Raw genomic sequence first — 14,413 nt, 5'->3', positions numbered from 1 at the left:
TTTGGTCTATTTGTTAATTTGTAACGTGAGGAGATGAGCACGTTCTGCAAACACAATGTGGCTGTTTAGTTGCCTAAACTTTGGTAGTTACCATAACCTCTTCACTCCCTTAGTTTTGCACTCCTGTCACAAATTAGCCACCTACTCCTACATTGCAATCTGTTTGCCACTCTGATTTGCTGGAACTGAATTTTCACCTACCTGTATGTATCTGGTATCCCACTATATTACTGACGAGTAACAAAGTTTTACCTTGACATGCAAATCATTGTCTGATTTCTTTAGAGAACCATATCTCTGGGAGCTGGGGACCGCCAAGTGATCCAGACCCCAATATGTGACTCTCTTCCAATCAGCAACTGTAGTGTAGCGCTGTTATTTCGACAACTTGGTAAGTATCCATATGTCAGCCGCTTACTTGTTTGATTTTATTGTTTCTTATTGAACTTTTTGCTTTTATTGGTCTTCCTTTTCAGGTATCACCAACGTGTTGTGCCTGTTCTGTGCGGCTCTCACCGAACACAAGATTTTGTTTCTTTCTCGGAGTTACCAGCGCTTGACAGAAGCCTGCAGAGCTCTCCTGGCTATAATGTTTCCTCTCAGATACAGGTAACATTTATTATTATTATTATTATTATTATTATTATTATTATTATTATTATAAACTGAAAATCCCTATTGTCTAATGCTCCTCTCTAGTACCCATCTTCTGGTAGTCATGTTCCTACTATTTAAATGCTACTAACACCTTACTCCTCCCACTAAAATTTAGTAGTTGGAGCACAACTCCAACATTTTATTTTTTTTTTTCACTACTGGAGTGGTGCCTTAACCCCTTCAGCCCCCGGGCGTTTTGCATTTTTCTGGTTTTTTTGGGGTTTTTTTTTTCCTCACTTTCTTCCGAGAGCCATGACTTTTTTATTTTTCCGTCAATCTTGCCATATGAGGGCTTTTTTTCTTCATCGTTCCTTATGGGAGACCCAGACCATGGGTGTATAGCTTCTGCCTCCGGAGGACACACAAAGTACTACACTAAAAAGTGTAGCTCCTCCCTCCGAGCATATACACCCCCTGGATGACCAAATCTAGCCAGTTCAATGCTTTGTGTTCAGGAGGATCACACATGCATTCTCATCTGATTATTGATTTTTGATTTTAAAGAGTTGGAAGAAAAGCGGGTCCAAGCTGGACCCCCGGCATGTCCCTTCTCACCTCACTGTGTCGGCGGTGCTGTTAAGGTTGATTTCAAGGCTGGAGCCTTTACATGCCGCGCTCCTTCACCATCCCTCGGGCTCTGGCTTGAAGTGGGAGTCAGCACGGTTCTCACTGCTTTGCAGGAGACCGGTCTCCATCCGCAGCCCTCTCAGGACCCTGCCGGACGGAGCACTCATCCTTCAGGGACCTGGCCCTGCGTCTCTCAAGCTAAGTATTGAGACGTTATTGTCAGGGGGTCCCTTGCATTTTTTATTCTTGGGGAGAGTGTGTTAGTTATTTTGGTGACATTTCCGGCCGGTTCTCTGGGTTTCCCCTGAGAACCGCGCCGAGGGTGCCTGCTCGCCGGCCGCACTGTAAAATTTAGTCCCCGGCTTCAGCTGCGGCCTACTTTCGGTTTCACTGCCCCTGCATGTCAGTCATGCAGAGGGATAGTGCGGTGCCGCCCACCGGCCGTTCAGCAGAGGGGAGGACACTCCTCTCTGAGGAGATGTTTCCCTCCCCTGTATATCCCCTTGGCCCTCCGGTTCCCGCTCTTGGACTAGGCCCCGCCCCCCCTCCTCACTCCGGCGCCATTTTATCAGCGTTCTCACACTGATCGGCGCTGGCTGCTGCATCTCTGCAACCTGTCTGGGGGTCTGAGTTGTGGGATCCGGAGGGCACACAAATCGGTCTGGTAAGCCACAACCTTTGGTTGTGGACTTTATTATACACTCTCTGGGGGTCATTCTGAAGAAGTGTGTTCTTACTGCAGAGCCCCCACCTCAGCAGCATGTCTCACACTAGGAGCAAGGCTGCAAGGCTGTACCCAATATGCACTGCATGTAAGCTCGTACTGCCTGAACCGAGCACATATCCTCATTGTGATGCCTGCTCTAACATGGTGGTGCCTCAGCCTGGAGTCTCCCCAGTGGTCCCTCAGGCTGCTCCGGCCCCGGTGGCTGAACCCCCGGCTTGGGTAGAATTGTTTACTAAGTCTATCTCCCAGTCCTTTGCTGACTCCATGGGAGAGCTGTCCCGGACTCTGCTGAGCATGCATCAGCCCCCTTCACAGGGTGCCTCTGCTGCTTCGGCTCGCTCTCCAGAGCTCACAGAGGATTCTTCATCTGCTCCCAGACCCCGTCCTCCTAAAAGGAAACGCAGGGACCCCTCTCCTTCCTCGTCCCGCGGCTCCGATTCACGAGCCGATTCGCAGGACGAGGAGGATGTCTTTACTGGGGGCTCGGACGCTACCTCTATGTGCCCCATTGATCTGACTGAGGGGGATGCAGATGTTAGTGATTTGATTGCGTCCATTAATACTGTACTGGACCTCAATCCGCCAGTATCAGAGGAGCAACCCTCTCTGGCAGAAAAGCACCAGTTTACTTTGCCTAAGAGACCAAGGAGTGTGTTCTTTAACCACTCCAGTTTTCAGGCCACTGTGTCCAAGCCCAGAGCCTGTCCTGACAAACGCTTTCCTAAGCGTGGTTCTGATGACCGGTTTCCTTTTCCACCAGAGGTGGTCAAGGAGTGGGCTCTCTCACCAAAGGTGGACCCTCCGGTGTCTAGACTCTCAGCCCGGACAGTTGTATCTGTGGCTGATGGCACCTCACTCAAGGATCCCACTGACCGCCAGGTTGACCTCCTGGCCAAGTCTGTCTGAGGCGACAGGGGCCTCGTTCTCCCCATCTTTTGCAGCAGTGTGGGCTCTCAAAGCCATCTCTGCTTCTCTGGAGGAGATGCATACCCTCACTAGGGACTCTATGCCTGAATTGGTTGCTTTAACTTCCCAGGCTTCAGCCTTTTCAGCCTACGCCATGTCTGCCATGCTGGAGGCCTCTCACCGCACTGCGGTGGCCTCCGCCAATTCCCTCGCTATCCGCAGGATCTTGTGGCTTCGTGAGTGGAAGGCGGATGCTTCCTCAAAGAAGTACCTTGCTGGGCTCCCATTTGCTGGGTCCAGGCTCTTCGGTGAACAGCTGGATGAAATTATTAAGGCGGCTACTGGCGGGAAGAGTACTTCCTTGCCACAGACTAAAGCCAGGAAACCTGTCCAGGGCAGGAACCAGTCAAGGTTTCGTTCCTTTCGTTCCTCTAACTGGTCATCCTCTAAGCCCTCGGCCTCGTCCACTAACTCGGCCAAGGACCAGAAGCCCACCTGGCGCAAGAAGCCGCGTCCACAAGGGTCCGCAGGAGCTGCTGCCACCAAGGCAGCCTCCTCTTGACTATCTGGCCGAGCCAGCAACGTCCTTGGTCGGTGGCAGGCTCTCCCACTTTGGCGACGTGTGGTTTCAACACGTCTCCGACCAGTGGGTGCGGGATATCATCTCCCACGGCTACAGGATAGAGTTCTCTTCCAGCCCGCCAAACAGATTTTTTCTGTCAACTCCCCCCTGCTCCAAGGCCGCCGCTTTCTCTCAGGCCGTGGCATCCTTGCAGGCCAACGGAGTAATTGTGCCGGTTCCCGCCAGGGAACGGTTCAGAGGTTTCTATTCAAATCTCTTCCTAGTCCCCAAAAAGGACGGTTCCTTCCGGCCCATCCTGGATCTCAAGCTTCTCAACAAGCATGTTCAGGTGCGGCATTTTCGCATGGAGTCTCTGCGATCAGTCATTGCCTCACTGACCCAAGGAGATTTCCTGGCATCCATCGACATCAGAGATGCCTATCTGCATGGGCCAATTGCAGTTTCACACCAGCGTTGGCTACGTTTTGCAATCGGAGAGGAACATTTCCAATTCGTGGCTCTCCCCTTCGGGTTAGCCACGGCCCCTCGAGTATTCACCAAGGTCATGGCAGCAGTGGTTGCGGTTCTGCACCTCCAGGGGTTGGCAGTAATTCCTTACCTGGACGACCTTCTTGTCAAGGCTTCATCCAGCGCAGACTGTCAGCGGAGTGTCTCGCTCACTCTCGCCACTCTTGTTCAATTCGGGTGGCTTGTCAATCTGCCCAAGTCCACTCTGACCCCGACCCAAAAACTCACGTACCTAGGGATGCAATTCGAAACTCTGCCGGCACTTGTCAAGCTGCCCTTAGTCAAACAGCAGTCCCTCCATCTGGCGGTGCGCTCTCTGTTGAGGCCCCGCCGTCACTCCATCAGGCACCTTATGCAGGTGCTGGGTCAGATGGTGGCGTCAATGGAAGCGGTTCCCTTTGCCCAGTTCCATCTGCGTCCTCTGCAGCTGGACATTCTCCGCTGTTGGGACAAGCGGATTTCTTCCTTGCACAGGTTGGTGGCTCTGTCGCCACAAGCCAGGAGCTCTCTTCAGTGGTGGCTTCGGCCTCTCTCTCTGTCTCAGGGACGCTCCTTTCTGACCCCGTCCTGGGTGATCCTCACCACGGATGCCAGTCTTTCCGGCTGGGGAGCAGTATTTCTCCACCACCGAGCACAGGGCATTTGGACTCCGTCCGAATCAGTCCTCTCGATCAATGTGCTGGAAATCAGAGCTGTGCTCCTAGCTCTCGTAGCCTTTCACCACCTGTTGGCGGGCAAGCACATTCGAGTCCAGTCAGACAACGCGACAGCAGTTGCCCACATCAATCACTAGGGTGGGACTCGCAGCCGCCTGGCAATGTTGGAGGTTCAACGCATCCTTCAGTGGACGGAGGACTCCAAGTCCACCGTATCCGCAGTCCATATCCCAGGCGTGGAAAACTGGGAGGCAGATTATCTCAGCCGTCAAACTGTGGACAGCGGCGAGTGGGCTCTGCATCAGGCAGTGTTCCGGTCGATCTGCCGCAAGTGGGGCAGTCCGGAAGTGGATCTAATGGCATCCCGGCACAACAACAAGGTCCCGGTTTACGTGGCTCGCTCCCACGATCCTCAGGCCTTTGCAGCGGACGTGCTGGTTCAGGATTGGTCCCACTTTCGTCTGGCTTAAGTGTTTCCCCCTCTAGCTCTCTTGCCCAGAGTCCTGCGCAAGATCAGAATGGAGGGCCGTTGGGTCATACTCATCGCCCCAGACTGGCCCAGGCGAGCTTGGTACCCAGACCTGCTCCGTCTGTCCGTAGAGGTGCCGTGGCGTCTCCCGGACCGCCCAGACCTTCTCTCTCAAAGTCCGTTTTTCCGCCAGAATTCTGCGGCTCTCAGATTGACGGCGTGGCTCTTGAGTCCTGGATCCTGACGGCTTCCGGCATTCCTCCCGAAGACATCTCCACTATGACTCAGGCTCGGAAGTCTTCCTCGGCAAAAATTTACCACAGGACTTGGAGAATTTTCCTGTCCTGGTGTCGTTCTTCCGGCCATGCTCCTTGGCCTTTTTCCTTGCCAACCATCCTGTCCTTTCTACAGTCCGGTCTGCAGCTAGGACTATCCCTCAATTCTCTTAAGGGACAGGTCTCGGCTCTGTCAGTGTTCTTTCAGCGGCGTATCGCCCGACTGGCTCAGGTGCGCACCTTCATGCAGGGCGCATCTCACATCATTCCACCTTACCGGCGGCCTTTGGATCCCTGGGACCTTAATCTGGTCCTCACGGCATTACAGAAACCCCCCTTTGAGCCTCTTAGGGAAGTTTCTTTGTTTCGACTTTCACAGAAAGTCGTCTTTCTGGTGGCCATAACTTCTCTCAGGAGAGTCTCTGATTTGGCCGCGCTCTCTTCGGAGTCACCTTTTTTGGTTTTTCACCAAGACAAGGTAGTTCTCCGTCCGACTCGGACTTTCTTCCTAAGGTGGTGTCTCCTTTCCACCTTAACCAGGACATTTCATTGCCTTCCCTTTGTCCGGCCCCTGTTCATCGCTTTGAGAAAGCGTTGCATACTTTAGATCTGGTGCGGGCGCTCCGGATCTATGTGTCACGCATCGCTGCTCTTAGGCGGTGCACCTCTCTTTTTGTGCTGACCAAGGGTCTCTCGGCTTCTAAACCGACCCTAGCTCGTTGGATTAGGTCGGCCATATCCGATGCCTACCAGTGCACTCAGGTGCCTCCCCCGCCGGGGATCAAGGCACACTCAACCAGAGCTGTCGGTGCCTCTTGGGCTTTCAGGCACCAGGCTGCGGCTCAGCAGGTCTGTCAGGCTGCCACTTGGTCTAGTCTGCACACCTTTTCAAAGCACTACCAAGTGCATGCTCATGCTTCGGCAGATGCGAGCTTGGGCAGACGCATCCTTCAGGCGGCTGTCGCCCATTTGTGAAGTTAGGTCTTGCCTACTTCTCAGTTTTCTGTTTATTCCCACCCATGGACTGCTTTGAGACGTCCCATGGTCTGGGTCTCCCATAAGGAACGATGAAGAAAAAGAGAATTTTGTTTACTTACCGTAAATTCTTTTTCTTATAGTTCCGACATGGGAGACCCAGCACCCTCCCTGTTGCCTGTTGGCAGTTTTCTTGTTCCGTGTGTTTTCACCGGCTGTTGTTGTAGACAGAGGTTTCGGTTGTTCCGGGTTTTGCTCTATCTCTACTTGTGGGTGGATGTCCTCCTTCAGCTTTTGCACTAAACTGGCTAGATTTGGTCATCCAGGGGGTGTATATGCTCGGAGGGAGGAGCTACACTTTTTAGTGTAGTACTTTGTGTGTCCTCCGGAGGCAGAAGCTATACACCCATGGTCTGGGTCTCCCATTACGGAACTATAAGAAAAAGAATTTACGGTAAGTAAACAAAATTCTCTTTTTTGCGGAACGAGTTGTAGTTTTTAATGAAACCATAAGTTTTACCATATAGTGTACTGGAAAACAGCAAAAAAATTTCAAGTGTGGAAAAACTGCAAAAAAAAAGTGTGATCGCACAATAGTTTTTGGGATATTTTATTCACCATGTTCACTCTATGGTAAAACTGATGTGTCGTAATGCCTGAGGTCGGTGCAAGTTTAAAGACACCAAACATATGAATAGGTTTACTTGTATCTAAGGGGTTAAAAAAAATTCACAAGTTTGTCCAAAAAAAGGGGCGCACGTTTTGCGCCGTTTTCCGAAACCCGTAGCGTTCTCATTTTTGTGTATCTATGGCTCAGTGATGGCTTTTTTTTTTGCATCTTGAACTGACATTTTTAGTTCATCAATACAGAAGAAGAATAAGACCGCACCAATGCTGATGTCTTTTTCCGGATAATCTTTATTCCATAAACTCGGTTAAAAGGTGGAAGCCTAATCACAGGCGAAACGGCCGTCGTCCATAGTGAGGGGCCGCATCCAGGTCTCCTCCACCCGCTGATTTTACAACACCTTTTAACCGAGTTTATGGAATAAAGATTATCCGGAAAAAGACATCAGCATTGGTGCGGTCTTATTCTTCTTCTGTATTGATGAACTGAACTGACTTTTGCTGTTTGGACCTGCACGCTGATCCGGCTTCCAACAAGGACGTCTGGTGCTATATTCCTTACCCTCCAGTGATCCCAGGTGTGATAGGCGTGTATGGGTGGTGCAGGACTGTGTTCTCTTGGATTCATAGAACTGACATTTTTAACTGTACCATTTTTCGCAGATGCTACGTTTTGATCGCCTGTTTTTGCATTTTGCGCAAAATTTGCGGCGACCAAAAAATGTAATTTTGGCGTTTTGGAATTTTTTTGCTGCTACACCGTTTATTGATCAGATTAATTGATTTTATATTTTGATCGGGCATTTTTTAACGCAGCGATACCAAATGTGTATATTTTTTATTTTTTTAACCCTTTAATGGGGCAAAAGGGGGTGATTTGAACGTTTTTAGGTTTTTTTTTAGTTTTTTTTTACATTTTTTTTAACTTTTTTTTATTTTACTAGGTCTTTTAGGGGGCTATATGGATCAGCTGTCTGATCGCTCTTCCATATCTCGAGATCACAGCTGAGATCTGCAGATGTGCTGCTTTACTCTCAATGCCGGCACTATTCCGACATTGAGAGAAAGTGACTCATGTTAGCTACAGGCGTCATCACATGAACCTGTGCTACCATGGCAACCAACGGAAGTCACGTGATCAAGTCACATGACATCCGATGGGGGCGGGGTAAGTTATCATAACGACAGCGTGCATATACACCTCGCTGCCAGATTTTGGCAGCAAGATGTAAGGGTTAACTAGTTGGTGGAACGCGATTCCACTGGCGACTAGCAGGCACACTTGTCAGCTGTTGAAATCAGCTGATATTTGTGCAGATCGCCACGGCCTGACCACTGCAGGGGGCGAGGATTAACCTAACACGATCCATGACGTACCCTCTGTCCTATACTCACTTTTCGGTGTCTTCATCTGTTTTCAGCGTCAGTCTCCAGCACTTTGTGACCTGCCGACAACTTCACTGTTTCATGAAGGCGCGTAAGAGGTCCCAAATACATACATGAGTCTATGAGAACCTCATTCTGGCTCTCAGAGTTGTATTGAGAGCTTGTGACGTAACTTCTGACTTGCGGCCAGTTAGAAGTTATGGGCACAAGGTGGTGCTGTGTGACTGGAGCGAGTTTCTGATCACCAGTGGTCAGAGCGGTGTGATCCCAACGTCAACGTCAAGAAAGAAAGGCTTCGGTGTCTCCTGTTTTGAGTTGAATGGCAAACAATGTCTATGGGACTGCAGGAGATAAGAATATAGTGCATGGATATGTTCGACAGCACGAAACACAGATAAAAGACACTGCACAAGGGTAACTGCTGCTGTGTTCAATCAGGGACATCAGACTCCCTTTGTCACGATCCTTACGGGTACCAATGGTGGGATCTCCAGTGATTAGAACATAAAAAATATATGTAGGTTTGATAACTTTTTATAAAGATGATAACATTTTTTCACAGTTAACATAACGAAATGTAGAAAAAGAAACAATGTAAAAAATTACTTGTATTTCACTAGCAAAAAACATACCAAGAAAAATGTTATGCCTCCTGAACATGAGTCCTTAAGGCTACTTTCACACATCCGGTTTTTGCTCTGCGGCACAATACGGCACTCTGCAGAAAAACCGCAAAGGTTTTTTTTGCCGCCGGTTGCGTTTTTTTTTGCATAGACTTACATTAGTGCCATATTGTGCCGCATGGGCTTGCGTTCGGTCCGGTTTTTGTCGCATGCGGCAGATTTAGCCGATGCCGCGGCCGGATGGAACGTTGCCTGCAACGTTTTTTGCTCCGGCAAAAAAAAACGCATCGCGCCGCATACGGCCGCTGCGGCGCATTTTCAATGCATGCCTATGGACGCCGGATGCGGCGCGATGCGGAAAAACTGCATCCGGCCGCTGCATGCGGTTTCTTCCACTGCGCATGCTCAGTAGCGTGCCGCAACCGGAAAAAAACGGACCGGCCGCATGTAAAAACTTATGCAAAGGATGCGGTGTTTTCGCCGCATCCGTTGCATAGGTTTCACAGCTGGATTGAGCCGCAGTGCTCAAACCGGATGTGTGAAAGTAGCCTAAGGGGGAACAATATTTGTTATGCTGCAGCCAGTTGTCTTACACCCAGACACGGGACTGCAAAAAAAAGAAGGGGGGGGGGCTAAGCTTCTGGGCAAGATGACCTTCTTAATATTACAATTTTGAGATCTTCCCTTAACACTAGAAGTCCCAGGAATTTCGAGCTCCATAGGGTTCCAATGGTAGAAATATTAAATGACCCCTCTCTGGGACTTCTACTGTTAAACCTTGGTATAGCACTCATGACATTTATTTTCCCATTATTGTACACCAGCTGCTGTCTGGTTTGGCTTCTTATAATTCTGTTTCTTTTTCAGTTTCACGTATGTGCCCATTCTCCCTGCACAGCTTCTTGAGGTTCTCAGTACACCAACGCCATTCATTATTGGTGTAAATGCTCTCTTTCGGGCAGAGACCCAAGATCTGGTAAGAATATTCTATAGTTTTGTTATCCTTACTTTATAGATTGAACTTCTATTGACACACAAGAACACAATTTTAGTTTTAAGGTAGCAATGCACTTTTGTAAAGTTGTATTCATTAAGTCTTTTGTGCTTCTTAGCAACTTACCGTATTTTTTTATTTTGTGGGATGCACCAAGTAAGATGCAGCCCAAATTTAGAGGGGAAAAAGGGGGGGTCCGTCTGGCACTCTGGTGGTGTCTGTCACTCTGGTGGTGTCTGTCACTCTGGTGGGGCACAAGTGGTGGTGGAGCAGGGTCACAGGAGGCAGGGACAGTGCTTGAGTAGGGCAATGCTGCAGGCGCTGCGGTGGGGGCGATGCTGGCTGCTGTGGCCGTGTGGAACAGGGCAGTGTGGCGGATGTCCCACTCCCAGATGCTCTGTCGGTGGTGCGGGCTTCAAAGAATTAGTGCCTGGAGGTGGCACAATTAGTGCCTGGAGGTGACAAGCTGAGATCTCATCTGAGCTCGTGCCACTTCCGGGAGCCATTTTCCTGTCCGCTGCTGAGAGATTTTTGAGAGGAAAAGTGCGTTTTATAATTCGAAAAATACAGTACTAAGCTGCTTCTATATTTTTGAGTTTGCAGTTGGGACATGCAAGTGTAAACCGAATCTTAATACAGTGGAACCTTGCTTAACGAGAACAATCCGTTCTGGGAGTGTGCTTGTTAACCAAGTTACTCGTTCAGCAAAGCAAGATTTCCCATAGGAAATCATTGCAATGCAGACAATTCGTTCCACAACTTGTTAAATGTCCCATCCTGGTCCCCTATTGTGCCATTCCAGGCTCGTACAGGCTCGTACAGGCTCGTACAGGCTCGTACAGGCTCGTACAGGCTCGCATGCACATATTATGCTCACCTTACCTTATAATAATAATAATAATAATAATAATAATAATAATAATAATAATAATAATAATAATTTATTCATTTATATAGCGCTATTAATTCCATAGCGCGTTACATACATTGGGAACACTGTCCCCATTGGGGCTCACAATCTAAATTCCCTATCAGTATGTCTTTGGACTGTGGGAGGAAACCGGAGTACCTGGAGGAAACCCACGCAAACACGGGGAGAACATACAAACTCCTTGCAGATGGTGTCCTTGGTGGGAATTGAACCCAGGACCTCAGCGCTGCAAGACTGCAGTGCTAACCACTGAGCCACCGTGCCGCACCTTCCGTTCCATCGGCGGCCTGATGGGACTTGCAGTTCGCCGATACAGGATGTGTATCGGTTTACCATCACGACGAGGGAGGAACTTCCGCTGCCAGGGCGCTGACGTCAAACGCAGGAGCCGCTTGCCTCTGATTGGCCAGCGCGCTGCCTTTGAGTAGCGTCTGACAGCCGAAGTTCCTGCCTCGTCGCTATGGATGCCGATACACATCCTGGAGCGGCGAACTACAGGACCCAGGAGGCCGGCGATGGAACAGAAGGTACACATATTATGCTCACCTTGCCTTCTGTTCCATCGCCGGCCTCCTGGGTCCTGTAGTTCGTCGCGAGGGTTCCTATCTTGTCGCGATGTACCGGCGAACTACAAGAACCATGAGGCCGGCGAGGGAACGGAAGGTAAGGTGAGCATAATACTGTATGTGCGTGCTTGTGTGTGTTTTGTGTGTGTTTGTGTGGACTGCAAGAGCGGGTCAGAGCGTGGTGGATGTACGGAACCGGAAGTGTGTGCGGTGAGTATTTTGCTCGTACAGCAAAGCTTTCTCGTAAACAGAGTTACAAATTTACAGAAAGCTTTGCTTGTTGAGCGAAATTCTCATTAAGTGGGTTACTCGTTAAGCGAGGTTCCACTATACTTCAATGACTCTACCAGAAAAAAAAATGATCTTCTCAATCATGTCTGTAACAGATATGACCAAAGGGATGTTCTCCACTCATATAATTTAATGACATGATTGAATTTACTTTTAACTGGTGCAGTACAGACCACGCGAGGCTCCAGAAAGTATACCGTGGGAAGTATACCGTGTTCTCTTTGCTTAAGTGACCTCATGTATGAATTAATGCTGCAAAAACAGCCAATTGCTTTTCACTTTAGGTGTTTAACTACTTTGCTAATGGCTTGATTTACAATATTACCTAAATACTAAATAATTTCTTCCAATTTTTTCTTTTTCCTTAGCTTGATGTAATAATTGCGGATTTAGATGGCGGCACAGTAACCATCCCAGAGTGTGTCCAGATTCCACTTCTACCAGAGCCATTGATCCATCACACACAAGATGCCTTGTCACTGGTGAGAGTCTCTCAATACAACTGTGGATCATTTTTTTTTTCCTATTCTTTGCATCTCTTATTGACGTTTGCTTTTTAGTAGCACTTAAATCTTCAGACCTGCTTTATTCATTTAACATTTGTTTGAAGTTCTCGTTTTAAGTATAATCTTCATTTTTTACAGTATATCACAAACGTGAGTGCACCCTTCGTATTTTTGTAAATTTTTATTAATATATCTTTTTATGGGACAACTCTGAAGATTTGATACAATGTAAAGTAGTCAGTGTGCAGCTTGTAGAACAGTGTAAATATGGTGTGCCCCCTAAATAACTCAACACGGTGATTAATGTCCAAACTGCTGGCAAAAAGAAGTGAGAAGACCTTTAAGGGAAAATGGCCAAATTGTGCCCAAAGTTTCAATATATTTTATGGCCACCATTATTTTCAAACACTGCCTTAACTATCTTGGGTATAAAGTTCACTAGAGCTGCACAGAGTTACAGGATCCTCTTCCATCCTCCATGACGACATCAAGGAGCTGGTTGAGGTTAGAGACCTTGCGCTCCTCCACCCTCCATTTGAGGATGCCCCACAGATGCTCAATAGGGTTTAGGTCTGGAGACATGCTTGGCAAGTTCAGCACCTTGATCCTTAGTTTATCAAGGGAATGGTCATCTTGGAGGTGTGTTTGGGATCGTTATTATGTTGTATTACTGCCCTGGTTGGAGGGGATCATATTCTGCTTCAGTATGTCACAGTACATGTTGGCATTCATGGGTCCCTGAATGAACTGTAGCTCCCCATAGCCGGCAGCACTAATGCAACCCTAAACCATGACACTCCCATCATTATGCTTGACTGTAGGGAAGACACACTTGTCCTTGTACTCCTCATCTTGTTACCACACACGCTTGACACCATCTGAACCAAATAAGTTTAGCTTTTTCTCATCAGACCAAAGGACATGGTTCCAGTAATCCTATCCTTAGTCTGCTTGTCTTTTGAAAACTGTTTGCGGGCTTTTTTGTGCCTCATCTTTTAAAAAAAGATTCCCTCTGGGACAAGAGCCATGCAGACAAATTTGATGCAGTGTGTGGCGTATGGTCTGAGCACTGACAGGCTGTGCCTCCCCCCATACCTCTTTAACCTCTACCTTTAACCTCTACAACAATGCTCGCAGCACTAATACGTCTGTTTTTGAAGTGACAACCTCTGGATATGATGCTAAGCACGTGCACTCAACTTCTTTGATCATGGCGAGGCCTGTTCTGAGTAGAACCTGCCTTGTTAAACCGCTGTATTGTCTTGCCCACCGTGCTGCAGCTTAGTTTCAGGGTGTTGGCAATCTTCCCATAGGCTAGGCCAGGGGTCTCAAGCTCAGCTGTGTGTAAGGGCCGCATATAGAAAAAAAAAATTGAGAGGGGCCGCATTCTTTGCAGGACCAAGTGACATTTTTAATGAATCCATGTGTTTTTTTTTTTTTTCTATACATGTTTGGATCATTTTTTTTGCTTCTTTATTATAACAAACTTGCACTTTTTCGTTAAGTTGATATATATATATATATATATATATATATATATATATAAGCATTTTTAATGCCCCAAAAAAATATTTCGTGCTTTATTTTGATTTTTATTTTCCATATTTGATCACTTTCTTGTAATCTTGCTTTACAATTAGCAGCATCATATAGTAACTAAGGCAACATCTTGTAGTAATGTCCCCCATCTGTGTGCACTGTAGTAAGATGCTCATCCTTGTGGTATTGTGCCCATCCTCTGGTATTGTGCCCATCCTTGTGCCCTGTAGTATTGTGCCCATCCTTGTGCCCAGTAGTATTGTGCTCATCCTTGTCCCCTTGTAGTATTGTGCCCATCCTTGTAGTATTATGCCCATCCTTGTAGTATTGTGCCCAGTACTATTGTGCCCATCCTTGTGTCCTGTAGTATTTTGCCCATCCTTGTAGTATTTTGCCCATCCTTGTAGTATTGTGATTATCCTTGTAGTATTGTGCTCATCGTCTAGTAATATGCAAAAAAAATAATCTCACCTTTCCTCTGTTTCCTCTTATTAGGCTGTGTGCCCACGAGCAGTGTTTGCAGAGTTTTGGATGCAGCATGTTTCAGCTGCATCCAAAACCCTGCGATACAAGCATAGTGGATAGGATTTCTAAAAAATCTCGTGCCCACTGTACGTGTATGGCCCAC

General features: G+C 47.9%; 1 protein-coding gene across 7 annotated transcripts in view; it reads left to right on the top strand.

Annotated features, from left to right (window-relative positions):
* SBF1 (SET binding factor 1) overlaps window positions 1-14,413 on the top strand; it is a 209,865-nt gene that overhangs the window by 86,427 nt on the left and 109,025 nt on the right. For all 7 annotated transcript variants that reach the window (XM_075345423.1, XM_075345422.1, XM_075345421.1 and 4 more), the window contains 4 exons: window positions 286-391; window positions 477-609; window positions 9,826-9,934; window positions 12,109-12,222. In XM_075345423.1, coding sequence (XP_075201538.1) covers window positions 286-391; window positions 477-609; window positions 9,826-9,934; window positions 12,109-12,222 — 462 coding nt within the window. The remainder of the gene's footprint in view (window positions 1-285; window positions 392-476; window positions 610-9,825; window positions 9,935-12,108; window positions 12,223-14,413) is intronic.

The sequence above is a fragment of the Anomaloglossus baeobatrachus genome, chromosome 4 (genome assembly GCF_048569485.1).
Source record: "Anomaloglossus baeobatrachus isolate aAnoBae1 chromosome 4, aAnoBae1.hap1, whole genome shotgun sequence".
In the NCBI taxonomy this organism is placed as follows: Eukaryota; Metazoa; Chordata; class Amphibia; order Anura; family Aromobatidae; genus Anomaloglossus; species Anomaloglossus baeobatrachus.
This window is presented reverse-complemented; position numbering and strand designations above follow the sequence as displayed.